Here is a 19,007-nt window from a genome sequence, read left to right on the forward strand (position 1 = left end):
GAGCCCTCTGTGCAACTCCCCCACATCACACTATTCACCTCTTCCTTTGCGGCCATAGCCAGAGACTTGAACGTGTGGTTGATATTCCCAGGTTGTATGTGAATCTGTGTATTCATAAAAGTGACACAATGTGATCTGGAAGATTTTAGTAGCTGATATGGAAGATATCTACTCTGCACAGAAGTCTTCAATCGCTGTTGCACACATTTATTTTTAAAGATGAACCTCTGTTGCTATAAACGGAGTCCATTCACGTGAACTTGGAAACCTTGTTAGAATACACCAGTGTACAAATATAACACCCTAGTATATTCATGCATGCTCCTATTGATGGATGGTGGTGTAGATATATAGTATATCATCAAGAAAAACAACTGAGATGAATTGGAAGGCTAGCTGGTGTCGTTCTCTGAAAACTAGAAACGACAGGGGAGGTATTTCCACGGATGAAGGGCGCTCCTGTGCAGGCATGATTTTATGGATTGTGGGTCAGATGATACCCAATGCTTAGAGGCAACCTCAGCTCACAGGCCATCCTTGTGTCCTGTGGTGCAGCATTAAGTGTCTACAAAGCCTGTGAAGAGGGAGGAGGGTTTTTCTCAAATAGTCTTTTCCTGGAGTCGACAGAGGCTCTGCAGTACCTCTTTATTAAAACACGACCCTTTTTGCCATTGGATCTGGCATCCGAAAGCCCAGTTGCAGAGCAACTTGCTGCATACTCGAAAGCAGCTACAAAGTAGCTTCACGTACTTGGAGACAAGAGGAAGGTAGGGAAGGAATTTTGTAAGGCTCCATCTGTCCCTCGTGTGTCACTTATAGTGACTCTAACTCAGAGTGCTCCTGGGACTTCTGAGTGTTTACTGGATTGCTCCCCCACCCCACCATGGGTCATTCTCCTGCCAATGATACAACTTCACTTTCCCTGTGACCAGAGGAGGTGGCACATCTGGCCAAACTGTCCGACTGATGATCAATGCCAGGCATTTGAATCTCAGCTTTTCATCATTTCCACTTAGGGTCAAGCAGGACATTTTAGCTGACGCCATGAGGAGAGAGAACTAAGAACTTCTGCAGAGCGTGCAGAAGTCCCCAGGCCAGGGATCACACCAGCACACAGAAGCAACAAGGCCAAATCCTTAATCACGAGGCCACCGGGAAACTCCCTAGGCCAAATATTGGAATCACTACTCTCATAAGAGGAAAAGCGATCAGCAGTGACTGGGGATGTTTATTTTAAGACGAATGTGACCACTCTCGAACATTTCCAATATTCCCCCCACAGGTAATAATAATACGAATAAAGTGGTCAAAGGGAAAATCTTTTCATGGTCTCAGGCTCTATGCTGGTAAGTTAGTTAGCAAGTAATTCTCCTCCTTTTCTCAGGCACAGTAAAGTAAAGTATCTCTGGCAGCAAGCCTATGCATTGTCCAGAGCTATCCAATGAAGCACAAGCATGTTGAGAGCTTATTAATAGCTTAACCTAAATGTGTGAACTGACATGGAAACATGAAGGACTGCAAAAGTTCCTGAACAAGATTTGGTCTGGGACATAACCAATAGAATCCAAGGACCAAGATGGCCTTGTTAACTTTGGAAAAATAGTGTCTGCACAATTGAATCACTTCTAATGTTTATCCCACTGACCAGGAGCACAAGTCAATTTTTACAGGACATGGACTCTAGGGGCACAAAAATGTCTCACTTTGTATGGTGCTACCCACGCCAAGATGAAGCATTCCTACTGAATTGAGTGTTTTCTTTTGGAAGACCATGCAAGTTGTCTCTGGATGGGGGAGGGGAGGTTTCCACCAAAGGCCAATCACCCTTCTCATTCAGTTACCATCCATGTTCATCAGGAAAACCCAGGAAAATGTAGGCAGCTTCTGTCATAATGATATCATTACTCTTTCTATTACAACCTTGGCCATGATTTTCCAGACAGGCCATCTTGGTCCTTGGATTCTATTGGTTTATGTCCCAGACCAAATCTTGTTCAGGAACGTTTGCAGTCCTTCATGTTTCCATATCAGTTGACACCTTTACATTAAGCTATTAATAAGCTCTCAACATGCTTGTGCTTCATTGGATAGCTCTGGCACAATGCATAGGCTTGCTGCCAGAGATACTTTACTTTACTGTGCCTGAGAAAAGGAGGAGAATTACTTGCTAACTAACTTACCAGCATAGAGCCTGAGACCATGAAAGATTTTCCCTTTGACCACTTTATTCGTATTATTATTACCTGTGGGGGGAATATTGGAAATGTTCGAGAGTGGTCACATTCCGTCTTAAAATAAACATCCCCAGTCACTGCTGATCGCTTTCTCCTTATGAGAGTAGTGATTCCAATATTTGGCCTAGGGAGTTTCCCGGTAGCCTCGTGATTAAGGATTTGGCCTTGTTGCTTCTGTGGTGCTGGTGTGATCCCTGGCCTGGGGACTTCTGCACGCTCTGCAGAAGTTCTTAGTTCTCTCTCCTCATGGCGTCAGCTAAAATGTCCTGCTTGACCCTAAGTGGAAATGATGAAAAGCTGAGATTCAAATGCCTGGCATTGATCATCAGTCGGACAGTTTGGCCAGATGTGCCAACTCCTCTGGTCACAGGGAAATGTGAAGATGTATCATTGGCAGGAGAACAGGAGAATGACCCATGGTGGGGTGGGGGAAGCAATCCAGTAAACACTCAGAAGTCCCAGGAGCACTCTGAGTTAGAATCACTATAAGTGACACACGAGGGACAGATGGAGCCTTGCCAAAATTCCTTCCCTACCTTCCTCTCTGTCTCCAAGTACGTGAAGCTACTTTGTAGCTGCTTTCGAGTATGCAGCAAGTTGCTCTGCAACTGGGCTTTCGGATGCCAGATCCAATGGTGCAAAAAGGGTCGGTGTTTAATAAAGAGGTACTGCAGAGCCTCTGTCGACTCCCAGGAAAAGACTATTTGAGAAAAACCTCCTCCCTCTTCACCAGGCTTTGTAGACACTTAATGCTGCACCACAGGACACAAGGATGGCCATGTGAGCTGAGGTTGCCTCTAAGCATTGGGTATCATCTGACCCACAATCCATAAAATCATGCCTGCACAGGAGCGCCCTTCATCCGTGGAAATACCTCCCCCTGTCGTTTCTAGTCTTCAGAGAACGGACACCAGCTAGCCTTCCAATTCATCTCACTTGTTGTTTCTTGATGATACACTGTATATCTACCACCACCATCCATCAATAGGAGCATGCATGAATATACTAGGGTGTTATATTTGTACACTGGTGTATTCTACAAGGGTTTCCAAGTTCACGTGAATGGACTCCGTTTATAGCAACAGAGGTTCATCTTTAAAAATAAAATGTGTGCAACATGCGAGTTGAAGACTTCTGTGCAGAGTAGACTACCTTCCATATCAGCTACTAAAATCTTCCAGATCACATTGTGTCACTTTTATGAATACACAGATATAATACCACACCTGGGAATATCAAACCACACGTTCAAGTCTCTGGCTATGGCCGCAAAGGGAAGCTGTGAATAGTGTGATGTGGGGGAGTTGCACAGAGGGCATCTGCTCCAGCTGGGATGTTGTTTTATTCCAAATAGGAAAAGAGGAGCTCCCTCTGTGGCACAATGGGATTGGGATCGGTGGCCTCTTGGTAGCCCTGGGACAGGGATTGATCCCAGGCCTGGCACAGAGGGTAAAGGATCCCGCACCTGTGCTTTAGGTGGAGCCTGGGGGCTCAGATCTCATCCCTGGCCGGGATCCGACCCATGGTGCGTATCCGATCCCTGTCACGGGAGGTCCAGATGCCGCGGGTTGGCCAAAAATTGGGGGGGGGTGGTAAAAGAAAGTCAAAAGCTTAAGAGAAAATGAACTTTCATGTTGGCTATCTGCGTGTTTATCATATTATTCCTGTTGCATTAAAATACTTCTCAAAAATAATAAGTAAATGCTGGGAAGAACAATACGTTTTATTTTTATCATTTTTTATTTAGTGCCTTATGAAACTTGATTTGATGATTCAATAGGTTAGTGAGAATAATACAGAGGTGGTTTCTCGTTGGTTTTAAAAAGAGAAACATCCCAGTAGGACTCAATGTATGCAATAGAATCTAATGTAAAATCGGTCATGGAATCAATGATCTCTTAGGATCGAATTGTGTGTAAGGCTGGTTACTAGATATTTTCTACGCCATGTATCTGGATGCGTCAGTGGAAAGACTTCTGGATTCCAAAGGTACAGAAATGTGTCGTGACATGATTTTGACTTTACACAGTTAAGACAACACAGCAGGCCTAGCAAATGCTCTGCTGTTATATTAATCAGCATGGGATGGTTGTATGTTAACTAGATGGCCAAGTGTCTTTACTGCTGTCGGACTTACTTCTCTGTCAAATGTCACCAAGTAACCAAACAACTTTGTCCTTTTGAATCTGCTAATCATGGCCCTTTCCACCTTTCACTAGTTGGCACTTTGCCCCTAAGTCCAAGGAACCAAATCAAGTTGCCAACTTTTCCAATGAGGTAATTATTTGACTAGACATCCTGGGTCTTCAACTTGCCCGTGCTCATTAAAACTTTTCAGCCCCCCACAAGGCACCCGACTTAATGAGTCCCTGAACAGGTTTTTTTGTTCGTTTGTTCTCATAAGTAAGAGTACCTGCCTCCCGAGCTTGAAGCAGAGAACAAAGTGTTGCTGGTGATCACCTGTCTGAAATGGTGATGGCCCCAAATGATGTCAGAAAACATCACAGAATTCAGAATGCGTTTTAGATAATAACCTGACTTCTGGACATGGGGAAACATAAAAGACGTAGGTGTGTGTGTTACCAATGTCATTACAAAGATATATTTAGAGATGATGCCACACAACCTCCTTCTACAGACAGGCAAAAGGTACAAGCTCAAATACAAGTCCGTAGGCAGTGTTACATTAGACCAGAAAAAAAGCGACCACTGTGGAAACAGCCACGTTTCATTGTGTTAGACGGTGTAAGCCTCCTCTCCCATCTGGAATATTGGTGTGTTAAGGTTCCTAAGATGTCCAAGCTCTCTTTGATGAGTCTGTACAATGATCATAATAAGCTGTGACCTTGATAAAACCACTTCTTATCTCTGGACCTCAACAACTACCCCTGGTTAGTGCTGGGGTATCGAGGTCTCTTTTGGCTTTCTTATGTCTGAGTGTGGAAATTGTCACTCTAAAGTTGAAAGTTAGCTGAATGGATTGGGAGAAGGCACGTTTGTTTAACCTCAGTGGGGATAACAGTATTTATCCCAACGCTCAAGGTCACAGACACACAGAGCAGGGCCTACCACCACCCCTTCCTCAGATCAGAGTGGCCTGGAAGAAAGGATTTCAGAAGCCAATGTCAAGGAGAGACACTTTCATGACCTTCATCGTGCCAGGTCCCCTCCACTATCTCAGTGCAATTCTCAGAGAGGTGGACTAGAGGGCGTGCTAGGTACAACTGTCACATGACCCAGTCGTTGGCTGGGGGTGGGGGCGGTCTACCTCTATCCATGTGCCCTCTCCTGCCTATGTGCACATATGACCTCCACCCTCCACACCTCCCTCGCGTGGTGAGGAATTCCTATAAGAAGGCAGAAGCGGGGGAGAGAAAAGGTATTCCCTGAGAATGTAGAGACACGCTTGGTCTCCGCTGTCCATCTGACATCTTCTCTCGGAGGAACTGTCCCTTGGCAGGATCTATTGTCCTTCACTAAGATTATTGAAGAGGAAGTACCTCACCTTTTCCCCATTCGCAGGAAGGTTCTCTATAGTCTCACCATAGCCCAGCACATGAGCTTATCCCTGACCCACTAGTACCAGTACTCCTGCCCACGGGGTGGACCAGGGAAAAGCAGTCAAGTCGCGATGGAGCTACCCTAGGGGTGTCTATGCCCCCTTGTTCGTCCTTTCTTTGTAATCCCGGATGTGTTTATCCAGGTGCTGTGATTATCCAGGAAGCTGTCTCCACATAGGTTACCCGTGGAACCCTGGTGGGCCTCAGCTTATTCCTTATGGGCTCCGTTGCCCACACTTGGCAGAGTACCCATAAGTTTGGGTACCCAGGAGATATTCACTTAGAGCCTGCAAGGTCATTAAGAGTGCCTCTTTGATGATGGTGAAGCAGTGGGTCCTGTCACTTGGCAGTAGTCCTGACACACACACTCAGTGGCGAACACCCTGAGGCTCATTGCCTTTCCTCAGCGTGAAGTGTGCTCAGCGAGTTTGTACAACTCAGCTCATCACTCACCATTACAATGTACACCAGATAGGGTTTTGCCCAAGTAATATCACCTCCCATGATGTCAGATTAGACATGAAATAAACAGAGCAACCACCCCCTTGTCTGTTTGTCTCATTCATCTTAAGAAATGCAATGAAATCGTTCTTCCAGAGTACTGGGCTCCTGCAGTATATGCAGCCAGGCCTTCTTCCATTCAAACATACCTAGCTGCGTCTGCATCTCACGGGCATATAATTTAAACCTTCTTTAAGCATGTAGACGAGGGTCCAAAGATTCCTACGGTGCTCAGAAATTAAGCCTATGATAACACTGTGCTCAAGCCAACAACATTTACAGGCTGTGCTCGCCACTTAACATACAAGCAGTAATTAGTTCTGTATGACACTTTCTCTGAAGCAAAGCAAACTCCCATAAACAACTCAATATGTCAATCTAAAACGATAGTAGGTTTTCCCTTAACAGCATATGATATCTCAGAACGAAGGAGCCAAGACAGAAAGAGAAGCATAAGATAGGGGAAAATTTTAAAGGACTTTTTTTTTTTTTTTTTTCTGCTTTTGAGGCCTGCACCTTGGGCACATGGAAGTTCCCAGGCTGGGGGTCGAATCGGAGCTGAAGCTGCTGGCCAAAGCCACAGCCACAACTATGTGGAATCCAAGCCGCCTCCACACCCTACACCACAGCTCAGGGCAATGCTGGATCCTTAGCCCACTGAGTGAGGCCAGGGATCAAACCTCCTCCTTGGATACTAGTTGGGTTCATTACCACCGAGCCACAACAGGCACTCCTGAAGGACTTATTTTGATCACGTGAACTTACACCCTCCATCAGGAAAACCCTCCTGTCAAGAATTTGATTTGGGGCATTCCCGCTGTGGTGCAGTAGGATCAGCAGTGTCCCTGCACTGCCAGGACACAGGTTCAATCCCTGGCCTGGCACAATGGGTTAAAGGATCTGGCCTTGCCCCAGCTGCAGTGTAGTTTGCCACTGGTGTGCAGCTGCAGCTCAGATCTGACCCCTGACCCGGGAATTCCACATGCCGCAGGGCGGCCAAAAAGAAGGAAGAAAGGGGGAATTCTGTTTTGGCATTGTCCTTTTTTCTGTCTTGGGGGGAAACACTACAATTCCCTAAAAACGAGAGGAAGAACTGAGACATCGTTTCATCTTGAAAAGTTTAGAAATACTTAAGAATATTTCATGTGGATTCCAGGATTTCTGGCAGGCTTTGTCTTTGAGTGGTGCTCATCACGTACATAGACAGAAAACTCAGCATTCCCCTTTTCCATCTGCTTCCAGATGACTGTGTTTTCAGGGGCTCAATGAAGTGCTAAACTGAGTATGGCAAATCTAATGCCCAGTCTCATGCCTCCACCCTCATGTAAATGGAGCCTCCACCTTTTTTCTCTTTTTGATTAAGTAAATCAATATCACCTCGGTGCCTTATTTCGAATGTATCTTTTTACAGCCACTGCAAATATCAGGCCCAGATGAGAGATGAATAGGCAAGTTCCATGAAATAAAATCCCAGTCCTTCTAACGTTTATGCAACTGGCCAGGTAGCACCAGTCAGTTTCACAGACGTCTGGACTTGTTGGGGCACAAAAATGTTTCACTATGCCAAGACGAAGCGTTCCTACTGAATCCGAGTATATTCTTTTGAGAAGACCATGCAAGTTGTCTCTGGATGGGAGAGGGGAGGTTTCCACCAAAGACCAATCACCCTTCTCATTCAGTTACCATCCATGTTCATCAGGAAAATGTAGGCAGCTTCTGTCATAATGATACCATTACACCGTTATTACGACCTCTGCCAAATGAATGAAAACTTTTCTATATTCATTCAAATGGTACTGTTTTTGATATGAAGCATGAAAATATTCTCACCATGACTAGGTGTACAGATATGATAATCGTGACTTCTAGGTAGGAAGCACAGCCCTGAGGTTTCATTACACCACCTTGGATTTGTAAGATATCCTCCCAGAAGACAAATCCGTAGGTCAATGACTGCATTATCTGCCATGACTCTGGGATAAGTGGCTCCACGAAAAGACAGTCTTCAGATATATACATGCTCAGTGTACCAGGGAAGTTAAGCAAAAGGAAAAAAAAATCCTTCTTCTGCCAAAATAAGTAATATTTATTATAGGATAAATTCTCTTAAGTAAACAAATATCCATGAGTATCTCGTTAGGCTGTTTTGTTTTTTAATTAACCCAATGAATCGTATTAAATTTATAGTTGTACAACCATCATAGACTGTATTTTGAAAGAACTAATAACAAAATGAAATAGGCATGTGTGGTATTTAACCCTGTACACTAAATCATAATATAAGCAATTTAATTAGACTATGGGTTTTGAAATAAAGAAAAACTTTGAAGACAGTTTTATTTATTATTTAGTTCTATAAACAGAAGTGTATCTGTTCATTAACTTAATTATGCACGTCTCAAGAACCTTACTGATTATACTCAAAACCAAAATGAGCATACAATGAATGCAAAACATATCACTTAACTGAATGTGTACCCAGAGTTCATAAACCCTGAGGTCTACCATAGGGAAATTGTTTATATATTTGTTGCTAATTGTGTGGGTGTTTTTTTTTTATTGAATAAATATGCTAGAGAGACAGAGGGACAGTTATGAAAGAAGAAATTTCCTGGAACTATCATCCCACTTATTCTCTAGATTTCCCCTTCCCCAGCACCTTACTGGATGCTTTGGCCACGTCCTTGTTGCGGAGGCTGTATATAAGGGGATTCAGCATGGGAGTGAGAATGGTGTAGAAGGCTGACACCATCTTGTCCTGGGCTGGGGACCGATTGGACGTGGGCCTCATATATATGAACATAGCTGCTCCATAATACATCCCCACGACGACAAGGTGGGAACTACAGGTGGTGAACGCCTTGTGCCGACCCTCCCCAGAACTCATGCGAATGACAGTTGTGATGACCCGTGTGTAGGAGATGATGATGAGTGACAAAGGGAAGAGGAGCATTACCACACAACAGATAAAAATGAGGGTTTCAAAGGTGGAAGTATCCGTGCACGAGAGATGCAGGAGTGCTGGGACATCACAGAAGAATTGAGGTATTTCTCGGGAGCCACAGTAGGAGAAGGACAGAGTAGCAGCTACATCAACGATCCCATCAAAGACCCCAAGGATCCATGAAGAGGCAGCCAGGAGCCCACAAACGTTCCAGTTCATGAGCTGGGGGTACTGAAGAGGGTAGCAGATGGCAGCATAGCGGTCATAGGCCATGACAGCCAATAGGAAGCACTCAGCCCCAAGGAGGGACACATAGAAGAATATCTGGGTTTCACATCCTGCTACAGAAATGGACTTCCTGCCAGACAGGTAGTTGCGGGCCATTTTGGGCACCGTGGTGCAGATGAGCATGAGGTCCATGAGGGAGAGTTGGCTGAGGAGGAAGTACATGGGGGTGTGGAGCCGGCGGTCCAGGTAGATGAGGAGAACCATGACAGTGTTTGCCAAGAGAGCCACTGTGAAGATGCCCAGCACCAGAGAGAAGAGAAAGATGTGAGTGGGCGTGTGGCTAAAAATCCCCATCAAGATGAAGTCAGAGCTAGCCGTCTGATTCTCCCATTCCATGATGAATATTTTCTTCCTCTAGAGCCATAAGAAGTTATAAATGTCAGCTCTTTGTGTAGTCACTTACTCAGTATCTACTCCTCTGTGTGTGCTACTCTGGTAAAGCAACATACATGATATGGTCAGGACTGGAACAGGATGAGCAGAGACTCTGCAGGCAGGTGGCATTAACCACACTCAAGCTCTGCCTCTACCCACCTGCATGTCCTCTGACCAGTTACTTCTCTGTGCTTCAGTTTTCTTCCTTTACAAGCCAGAAATATCTTCTTAATTGAGTTTCTTGGATTATTAAACAAGATACCAAATGCAATCCACAGCATATGGAAAGGGCTTTTGGTTCCTCAACATTACTGTCTATACTAGATCAAATTACCCATAAATTTCACATATGTCAGTATGGAATAAATTCTATAACAGTGGAATAGAGCACTTCGAATGTCATTGTCTATACAGTAAAATATAATAACTCCATCTAATAATCCGCCCTTTCTAAGAGATATTAGCAGTTGTATTCATATAATTTTATTTGTGCACCACACTTATGGATCGAACAGAACTACTAGTTTTACTGTTACATAAATGATGAACTTCCCATTCAGAATAATTGGTGAATAATTGCATGTAATTTATACTTACAATACTATAGCATGAATAGATGATTTATTTGTGGATGAGGAAGTAAAAATCAAAATTTTCGTCATGTTTCCGTCTGAGAAGGACAGTATCTTGAGATTTCTTTGTACATTCTGCCGTGATTCTACTGAATTCCCCAATCATCATCAAATGTATCAAAACAGAGAAACATATGTCTTGGTGTATCTCCATCAGTACGAGAGTGAGCCAAGGCCAGCTTATTGTGGTTATGAAAAGTTGAATTGTTTTCCAAAGGATTAGATAAATGCCAAATAAACAGACACTGCATATGTTGTTGGAGCATCAGGGAAGTTGAAACTAAGCCAACTTCATGACAAAAGATAGCTCAGCATAAAGTTTAATCCAAAATATATGAACTCAGAAAATATAAACTTCCACCACCTTAATCATTACCATTATCATACTTTTGGTAGTTAATCATATCGTAGTAGCTTGCTTGATTGCAATAACAAGGTACCAAAAATTAGTTGGACTAAACAACTGTAACTTATTGTCTCCCAATTCTGAAGGCTAGAAGTGGTGTCGGCAAGACGAATTCCTTCTGAGGGCTTCAAGGAAGACTCAGTTTCATGCCTCTCACCTTATTTCTAGGTGGCAGTCTTTGCTATTCCCTGGCTTGTTGAAAAGAATCCTGATCACTTCCTTCCCCTTCACCTGGTAATCTTGCTGGGTTTGTGTTTGCCTCCAATTTTTTTTTCTTTCTTTCTTTTGCTTTTTTTTTTTTTTTTTTTTAAGGACACTGGTAATTTAGATTAACACTCACCCTACTGACCTCATTTTAACTTGATCTCAAACGGCCCTTTTCAGGTGTTCCCATCTCGTGGCACAGTGGTTAACGAACCCAACTAGGAACCATGAGGTTGCGGTGCGATCCCTGGCCTTGCTCAGTGGGTTAAGGATCCTGCATTACCGACAACTGCCAGCAGCAGATGAGGCTTGGATCCCGAGCTTCTGTGGCTCTGGCGTAGGTTGGCGGCTTCAGCTCTGATTAGATTAGCCTAGGAACCTCCGTATGCCATGGGTGTGGCCCTAGAAAAGACCAAAAAAAAAAAAAAAAAAAGAAGTCATTTTCATTTAAAATGACCTCTTTATTTTATCTCCAAATAACATCACATTCTGAGGTATTGGGAATTCAATGTATACATTTTTAGGGAGAGACAATTCAATCCATAAAACCTCTATTAATTTCCATCTTTATTTTTATCCTATTATTTTATGGAATGACTTATTCGCTAAACTAGACTATAGGCCACTAAAGGATAATGTCTTCCTTTTAAAAAATACTATTTTAATCAAACAGAACTGTGCTTTACACAGAGTTGAATAAATGCCTCCCAGGGAAGAAATAAAGTCTTGAATTAACAAAATAAATCCACGAAGAGCTCCTTTTAAAAGAATGCGTAGCCTAGGCAAGACTAATGTTACTCAAGTTTTAAATATGGGATGAATTAATGTAGGCCTAATTAAGATGAAAATAGATCTATTACTTTGGAAATATCTAAAATAGTATAGGTTTTCATCCATATCTGCCTCTCTGAAACCAAGAAGTGCTAGAAATTTGGTAATTTAAACTTCTTCTTCCAACCTTACCTTCTAGTGTCTCCCAAGAAGATACAACGGCACTGACTGAGGAAATAAAAAAGCTTAAATTCCTAGATTTTTTTTTCTCCTAGTTAGATTTCTTAGTCCACAGGGATTTATTCCCTTGCCTTTAATTACATTGGTGAAGTTGTCTTCTAATTTTTACCAAGGTCATCAAGGTAATTGTTCCTGTTTTTAGCATAAGCTTTGTTTTTATACCAGAAAGTTTCATCATCAATAATACAGGTTGCTTGAAATATTCACCTGGCTAATGTCTGGCTTTAAAAATTTGAACAATTTCCTATCCTCTATCCCAATGGTTCTCAAACCTAGATTCTTAGTAGACTCTCTTGAGAAGATTTTCAAAGGTTTTCTAGGAGTTCCCGTCATGAGTTTGATCCCCAGCTCGCTCAGTGGGTTGAGGATCAGCCATTGCTGTGAGCTGTGATGTAGGTCACAGACCCGGCTCAGATCTGGCATTGTTGTGGTGTGGCGTTGGCTGGCAGCTGCAGCTCCGATTCGACCCCTAGCCTGGGAACTTTCACATGCTGCAGGTGCATCCCTAAAAGACAAAAGTGAAAAATATAAGACGTTTTCCAGTATCAGACAATTCTGAGACTCATTGAATCAGAATCTCTTGGGAAGAGGCCAGACATTGCTATTTTAAAAAGCTTCCCAGTAGATTCTATTGGGCAGGCTCTGTTTTTTCCAAAGTTAACAAGGCCATCTTGGCCCTTGGGTTCTATTGTTTTCTATCCCAGACCAAATCTTATTCAGTAAGCTTTTGTAGTCCCTCATATGTTCTTTATCAGCTGACACTTTTAGATTAAGCTACTAATAAGCCCCAAACATGCTTGCTTTTCATTGAATAGCTTTGATACAATGCGTAGGCTTGCTGCCAGAGATATTTTACTTTACTATGGCTGAAAAAAGGAGCAGAATCACTTGCTAACTTATCAGCATAGAACCTGAGATGATTACGGAGATAATGAAGGATTTCCCCTTTTGTACGCACTTCATTGTTATTATTTTGGGGGGGGAGAATATCTAGAATATGCATGAATGGTCAAATATTGTCTTAAAACACACTTCACCAGTCACTGCTGATCTCCTTTTCCTTATGACAGCAGTGATTCAAATATTCAGCCCTCACTCGACAGTCAGTAAGTTTTCACTTCTCTCTCTGCATGGTTCACCCTAAAATTTCCTGCCTGACCCTAATTAGACATCTTTAAAAGTTGAGATTCAAATGCCTGACACTTATCATCAACTGGACACTTTGGGGAGATGTGTTACTCCCTCTGATCCCTGGGAAATATGGAGTCTTCTTAGTTCTATGAGAAGGACCCATGGTGGGAGGAGTCCAGTAAACATTCAGAAGTCCCAGTAACACTCCGAGTTAAAATAGTTGGAGAACTCCTCCTTATAAGTGACAAATGAGGGATAGATGGAGCCTTACCAAAATTCTACCTACCTTATTTCATCTCAGTCCCCAAGTCCATTAAGCTCCTTTGTAGCTGCTTTTGAGTATGCAGCAAGTTGCTCTGCAACTGGGCTTTATGATACCAGATCCAATGGTGCATAAAGGGTTAAATAAAGATGCTCTATGATGCCTTTGTCAATTCACAAGAAAAAAACTTTCGAAAAAAAAGCTCCTCAAAGAGTTCCCTTGTTGCACATCATGTTAAGGATCTGGTGTCACTGCAGCGGCTTGGGTCACTGCCGTGGTTCAGGTTTGATCCCTGCTCCGGGATTTTCCACATGCCCTGGGCATGGCAAAAACAAACAAAATCAAAAACCAAAAACCAAACCAGACCAAAACAAAACCTCTTTATTCTTTACTGGGTTTGTAGAGACTTAATGCTGTGCCGTGGGACACAGAGGATGACCATGTGACCTGAGTTTCCTTTTAAAGATTGGGTTATCTGATCTGCAATCCATAAAAATCACGGCTGCACAGCAGAGTCCTTCATCCATGGTTATCTCCTACAGTCACTTCTGGTCATCACAGAATGAAAACCAGAAAGCCTACCAGAGAGGCATCCATTCCATATAAGTTCATGTTTTGTGTAGATATTTAGATTCAGATATTTCGATTTGAGTAGCTAGAAAACAGTATTAAACACAATCCATGTAGAGGAAGCACAGTCAACAACTAAAGAATATGTACAGTGGATAGCAAGGAAAGCTGCCTAACTAGATAAGAGTTTACGAGATATATGAAAATGTTTTCAGTCGTAAGTAATAGAAACCCACCCCAATAAGGCATAATCAAAAAGGGTTTTTTCCCCCTAAGTAGAAGGCAATAGCTCACTTCAAGCACATTTCACTCCCCAGAGCCAGATCAACGGTGCCTGTGGAATGAGTGGGGAGGGATTTATGTAAGATTTGTCCTTTAGTCTAAATTGGCCAATGTAGTTTAGGGGCTCACCGTAGACCTTTAATGCTAATCAGGATAATGCTAGGTGCTAAATTAGCTTAAGCTTGGGCTCACAAACCAGACAAAGGAAATAGCTCCTGCTTGAAGCTGCCCTCAATTCATCAAATCACTCTCCTGCCTCAAAGCAGATGAGGGTGAAATATCTGCTCTAGATTAACTATGGAAAATAGATCCTAAAAAGGATCAGATTTTAGGTTCCTTTAAAAACTAGGTGAGGTCTTAGTTAATTCACTCAATAAATGATATATCAAGTGAAAAAATCTAGGTTAGAAAATGTTCAGTTTGGAAAGTAATCTCTTGAAGGCTCCATAAGACAGGGGTAAAAGCAGGTAAAGCTGCTGAACTGAGCAGGATGGAGAGAAAGAGGATAGACAATTGAGGTTACTGTAAAAATCAAAACAAGTCAATACATTTCTGGACTAGAGTGGTTATAATCAGAATGCAAATAAAGAAGAAGCATGAGAGACATGAAGAAAATATAACAGGGAGTTCCTGTCGTGGCACAGTGGTTAACGAATCTGACTAGGAACCATGAGGTTGCAGGTTCAATCCCTGGCCTTGCTCAGTGGGTTAAGGATCTGGTGTTGCTGTGAGCTGGGTGTAGGTTGCAGACGCGGCTGGGATCCCGCATTGCTGTGGCTCTGGCGTAGGCCCGTGGCTACAGCTCCAATTAGACCCCTAGCCTGGGAATCTCCATGCCTCAGGAGCGGCCCTAGAAAAGGCAGAAAGACAAAAGAAAGAGGGAAAAAAAAAAAAAAAGGAAAGTGGACAGTGGCCAAGAAAGGGAAGAATTGAAGACACTTCCTGGTTCAGCAAAGGTCCTAATGGAGAAATTGGGACATGGGTCAGTGATGGGTCCGTGGTTGGATTTTACATGGTTTGAGCCTTTAGGAGATTTTCAGGATGCTGGGAGATAGGAGTGAGAATCTAAGTAAAAGACATAAAATAGAGATGAATACATTTTCTAAGAGAAGCAGGTGATCAGAGCCTATGCTTTACAAGAAAAAAGAAGCCAACATAGGAGTTAACAAAAAGAAATGTCAGAAAGACAGGTTAGAATCAGTACTATACTGTATTGCTAAGGACAAAAAAAAAAAGAGGCAGGCAACTGATGTGGAGAGCGCATCACCCACATTGGTTCAAAGGTCATTGGTGTCAAGCAGGAAATTGAGGAAAGCCAGATTATAGCATGACAGGAAATGAACACCTAGACATGAAGGCAGTATAGGTTTTAAGCTGGTGAATTCTGGAAAGGGGAAAAATAAGAGAAAAACTAGCATGTTAAGGGCTACCTAAACTTTTTTAAGACAGGGATCGAAAGGGCATCTGTCATATTTGAAGACATGAGGGAAAGTCTCAAGGAAATAAATGAAAAAAGCTATAGATAACTAAATGGAAGAGGTTCCAGAGATTGTTAAAGAGAACGTGTTTGGCGTGTTAAAGGAGTCAGAACATTTATTCCCTTGGGAGAAGAAAGGCAGCATAAAGAGATGTGAGGTGGTCAGGCGGGCTCTGGTTATTGGAGATATTCCTTGGTGGAGTGGATGATCCTATGGGAGGTGGTGGTGGTGGCTGAACAGGGCTGGAGAATGAGGGCTGAGAGTGTGGGCTTATGACATTGACAGAGGAGACAAGACAGGTCACTGCAGCACCGATTGTTCCATACGACTCCCGTGCCAGTACCCCGCCCAGTCGGAAACAACTGGTCTGGTTGAAACTGCCCATTGGTAAACCATGCTATGGCCCTACTGACCCCCGACCAACTTCTCCCATGTTTCCCGAAGCAGCTCCAATTTCCTCTGCCTGCAAGACTGAGGCTTTCCTTTGAGAAGAGGTGCTGGATTCAGTAACAAGGAAGATGAGGAGTTCCCATTGTGGCGCAACAGAAATGAATCTGACTGGTACCCATGAGGACGTGGGTTCCATCCCTGGCCTCTTTCAGTGAGTTAAGGATCCAGCATTGCCCTGAGTTGTGGTGTAGGTGGCAGATGCGAATTGGATCTCATGTTGCTGTGGCGTAGGCCAGCAGCTACAGCTCCAATTCAACCCCTAGCCTGGGAATTTCCATATGCCTTGGGTGCTGCCCTGAAAAACAAACAAACAGGAGTTTCCGTCGTGGCACAGTGGTTAACGAATCCAACTAGGAACCATGAGGTTGCGGGTTCAATTCCTGCCCTTGCTCAGTGGGTTAACGATCCGGCATTACTGTGAGCTGTGGTGTAGATTGCAGACTCGGCTCGGATCCTGCGTTGCTGTGGCTCTGGCGTAGGCTGGCAGCTACAGCTCCAATTAGACCCCTAGCCTGGGAACCTCCACATGCCGCGGAAGCGGCCCAAGAAATGGCAAAAAAAGACAAAAACAAACAAACAAACAAACAAGGAGGGTCCACTTTGAATTCCATATAAAAGACTTCTAATTTTCAAATACAATAATGCAATTAACACCGAGATTCCTGGGTACAAGAGAACTGCAGAGAATTTGAAAAGGGACATGAAGGATAAACAGGAGCTACTCCAAGTCTTCTCTTTGCCTCACTAGACTAATCATCAATTATTTGACATTGTCAGAGTTCCAATTGTGGCTCAGTGGCTTAAGAACCCGACTAGTATCCATGAGGACGTGGGTTCCATCCTTGGCCCTGCTCGGTGGGTTAAGGACCTGGCATTGCAGTGAGAGGTGGTGTAGGTCATAGATCAGACGACTCAATTCCTACCCCAGGAACGTCCATCCGTATGCCTCAGGTATGGCCCTAAAAAGCAAAAAACCAAAAAAAACCAAAAAAAAAAAAGATTTGATGTTGTCAGTCACTACTCATAGTAGGGTCTCTATACCCCTATTTTTTGAGTGGCCTTTGCCAGATGGCAAAAGGATTCCCTCTTTAAGGGTTAACTGCCTTCAGCTTCCCTCATCATTTTAAAGTCCCATTCTCTGCTTGGGCAAAGTGATGGCACGAGCTAAACTTCTGGGCATGAAATAAGAAACTTCAGTTGCTTTACAAGTTTTTTCCCCCTGAGAAAGAAACATGAGGAACTATTTCAAGAAATACTTGTGACATGTGTGTGTACTAGGAATCACCTTTCCTTTCTTTGACCAGAGAGACAGTGTGGCAGCATTTCTCTTTGGATTACTTGCAGAGGATATGGCTAGAAACAGAAATGTTTCTCACCACAGCCGTTACATGTTAGGCTGTAGCATCACTGTAAGTGGAGGGCAGGGGGAGCATGAAATCCACATGCAGGCCATGTTTTAGTCACACCACTCTATATGCATGTCAGAGGCAAAAACCAAACTTGAGGTGGTATCATCTTGCCTTCCTCTCTTCATCCTTCCAACTGTCTTAACTCTTATTCTTTTCCCACAATGAAAGCCACTTAAAACTCTGGAGGATGAGATAAGCAATGAGGTCTTACTGTATAGCCCAGAGAACTACATCCAATCTCTTGTGATAGAACATGATGGAAGATATCATGAGAAAAAGAACATATAGATACGATTACATCACTTTGCTGTACAGCATAAAATGTACAGCATTGTAAATCTACTACACACACACACACACACACACACACACACACACACATATTCCAGGACCTAGTCTGTCACAGAGCAAATAGATGTAAACTGGAACAAAACCTCACAGGTAAACCAATGCCAACATTTTTTATTTTTTTGGGGTGTGGGGGAGGCAGCTGGCGGTATATGGAAGTTCCCAGGCTAGGGGTGGAATCAGAGCTGCAGCTGCAGACCTATACCACAGCCACAGCAACATGGGACCTGAGTCACATCTATGACCCTCACCACAGCTCATGGCAATGCCGGATCTTTAATCCACTGAGCAAAGCCAGGGACTGAACCTGAATCCTCATGTATACTAGTTGGATTCTTTTCTGCTGAGCCACGATGTGAACTCCAATGCCACCATTTTTACACCACCCCCCTTATTCCACTCCAACAAGTGAAGCGGTAGAACTGGAGCCATATGTGGACTCCACTGGGAACTGAAAATTCAAATTTTTCCTTAACTTTGAGGGTGTAGTTCACTGTTTTGCTGTTTCTGAATTTTAGCCCTTAACAGTCATTTTAAGCTATACTCCTCCCTGTGGTATTTATGTAATGCAGCAGGAAGGCTCCAAAAGGAACCAATGTCTACAGCAGAACAAAGACAATAATTCCAAGTTTTCATTCACTCCTTCCTTAGCACAAAAAAATTCTTGGAATTCTAGAGATGGTCCAATGGCTAACATCACCACCAGGCCTAAGGGTCACAGGAATATCCATTTTCTTTTTTTTTTTTTTTCAACTTTATTGAGGTCTAATTGACAAAACTGTAAGCTACCTAAAGTGTACATTATGATGATTTGATATACATATACACTGTGAAAGTGTATTTGTTCTAATACAACTGTTTTATTCTAATGCAACTGTTGGGGAAATGCTTTTTCTTTGCACAGCGGAGACAAAAAAAAATG

At 43.1% G+C, this 19,007-nt stretch overlaps 1 protein-coding gene across 1 annotated transcript; it reads right to left on the reverse strand.

Moving 5' to 3' along the window:
• Positions 8,925–9,989, reverse strand: LOC100155759 (olfactory receptor 2M3-like). The gene has a single exon (XM_001928208.3). It carries the CDS (start codon positions 9,861–9,863, stop codon positions 8,925–8,927), a length of 939 nt encoding a protein of 312 aa, XP_001928243.3. The 5' UTR covers positions 9,864–9,989.

This window comes from Sus scrofa, chromosome 7 (genome assembly GCF_000003025.6).
Source record: "Sus scrofa isolate TJ Tabasco breed Duroc chromosome 7, Sscrofa11.1, whole genome shotgun sequence".
NCBI classification, from domain to species: domain Eukaryota; kingdom Metazoa; phylum Chordata; class Mammalia; order Artiodactyla; family Suidae; genus Sus; species Sus scrofa.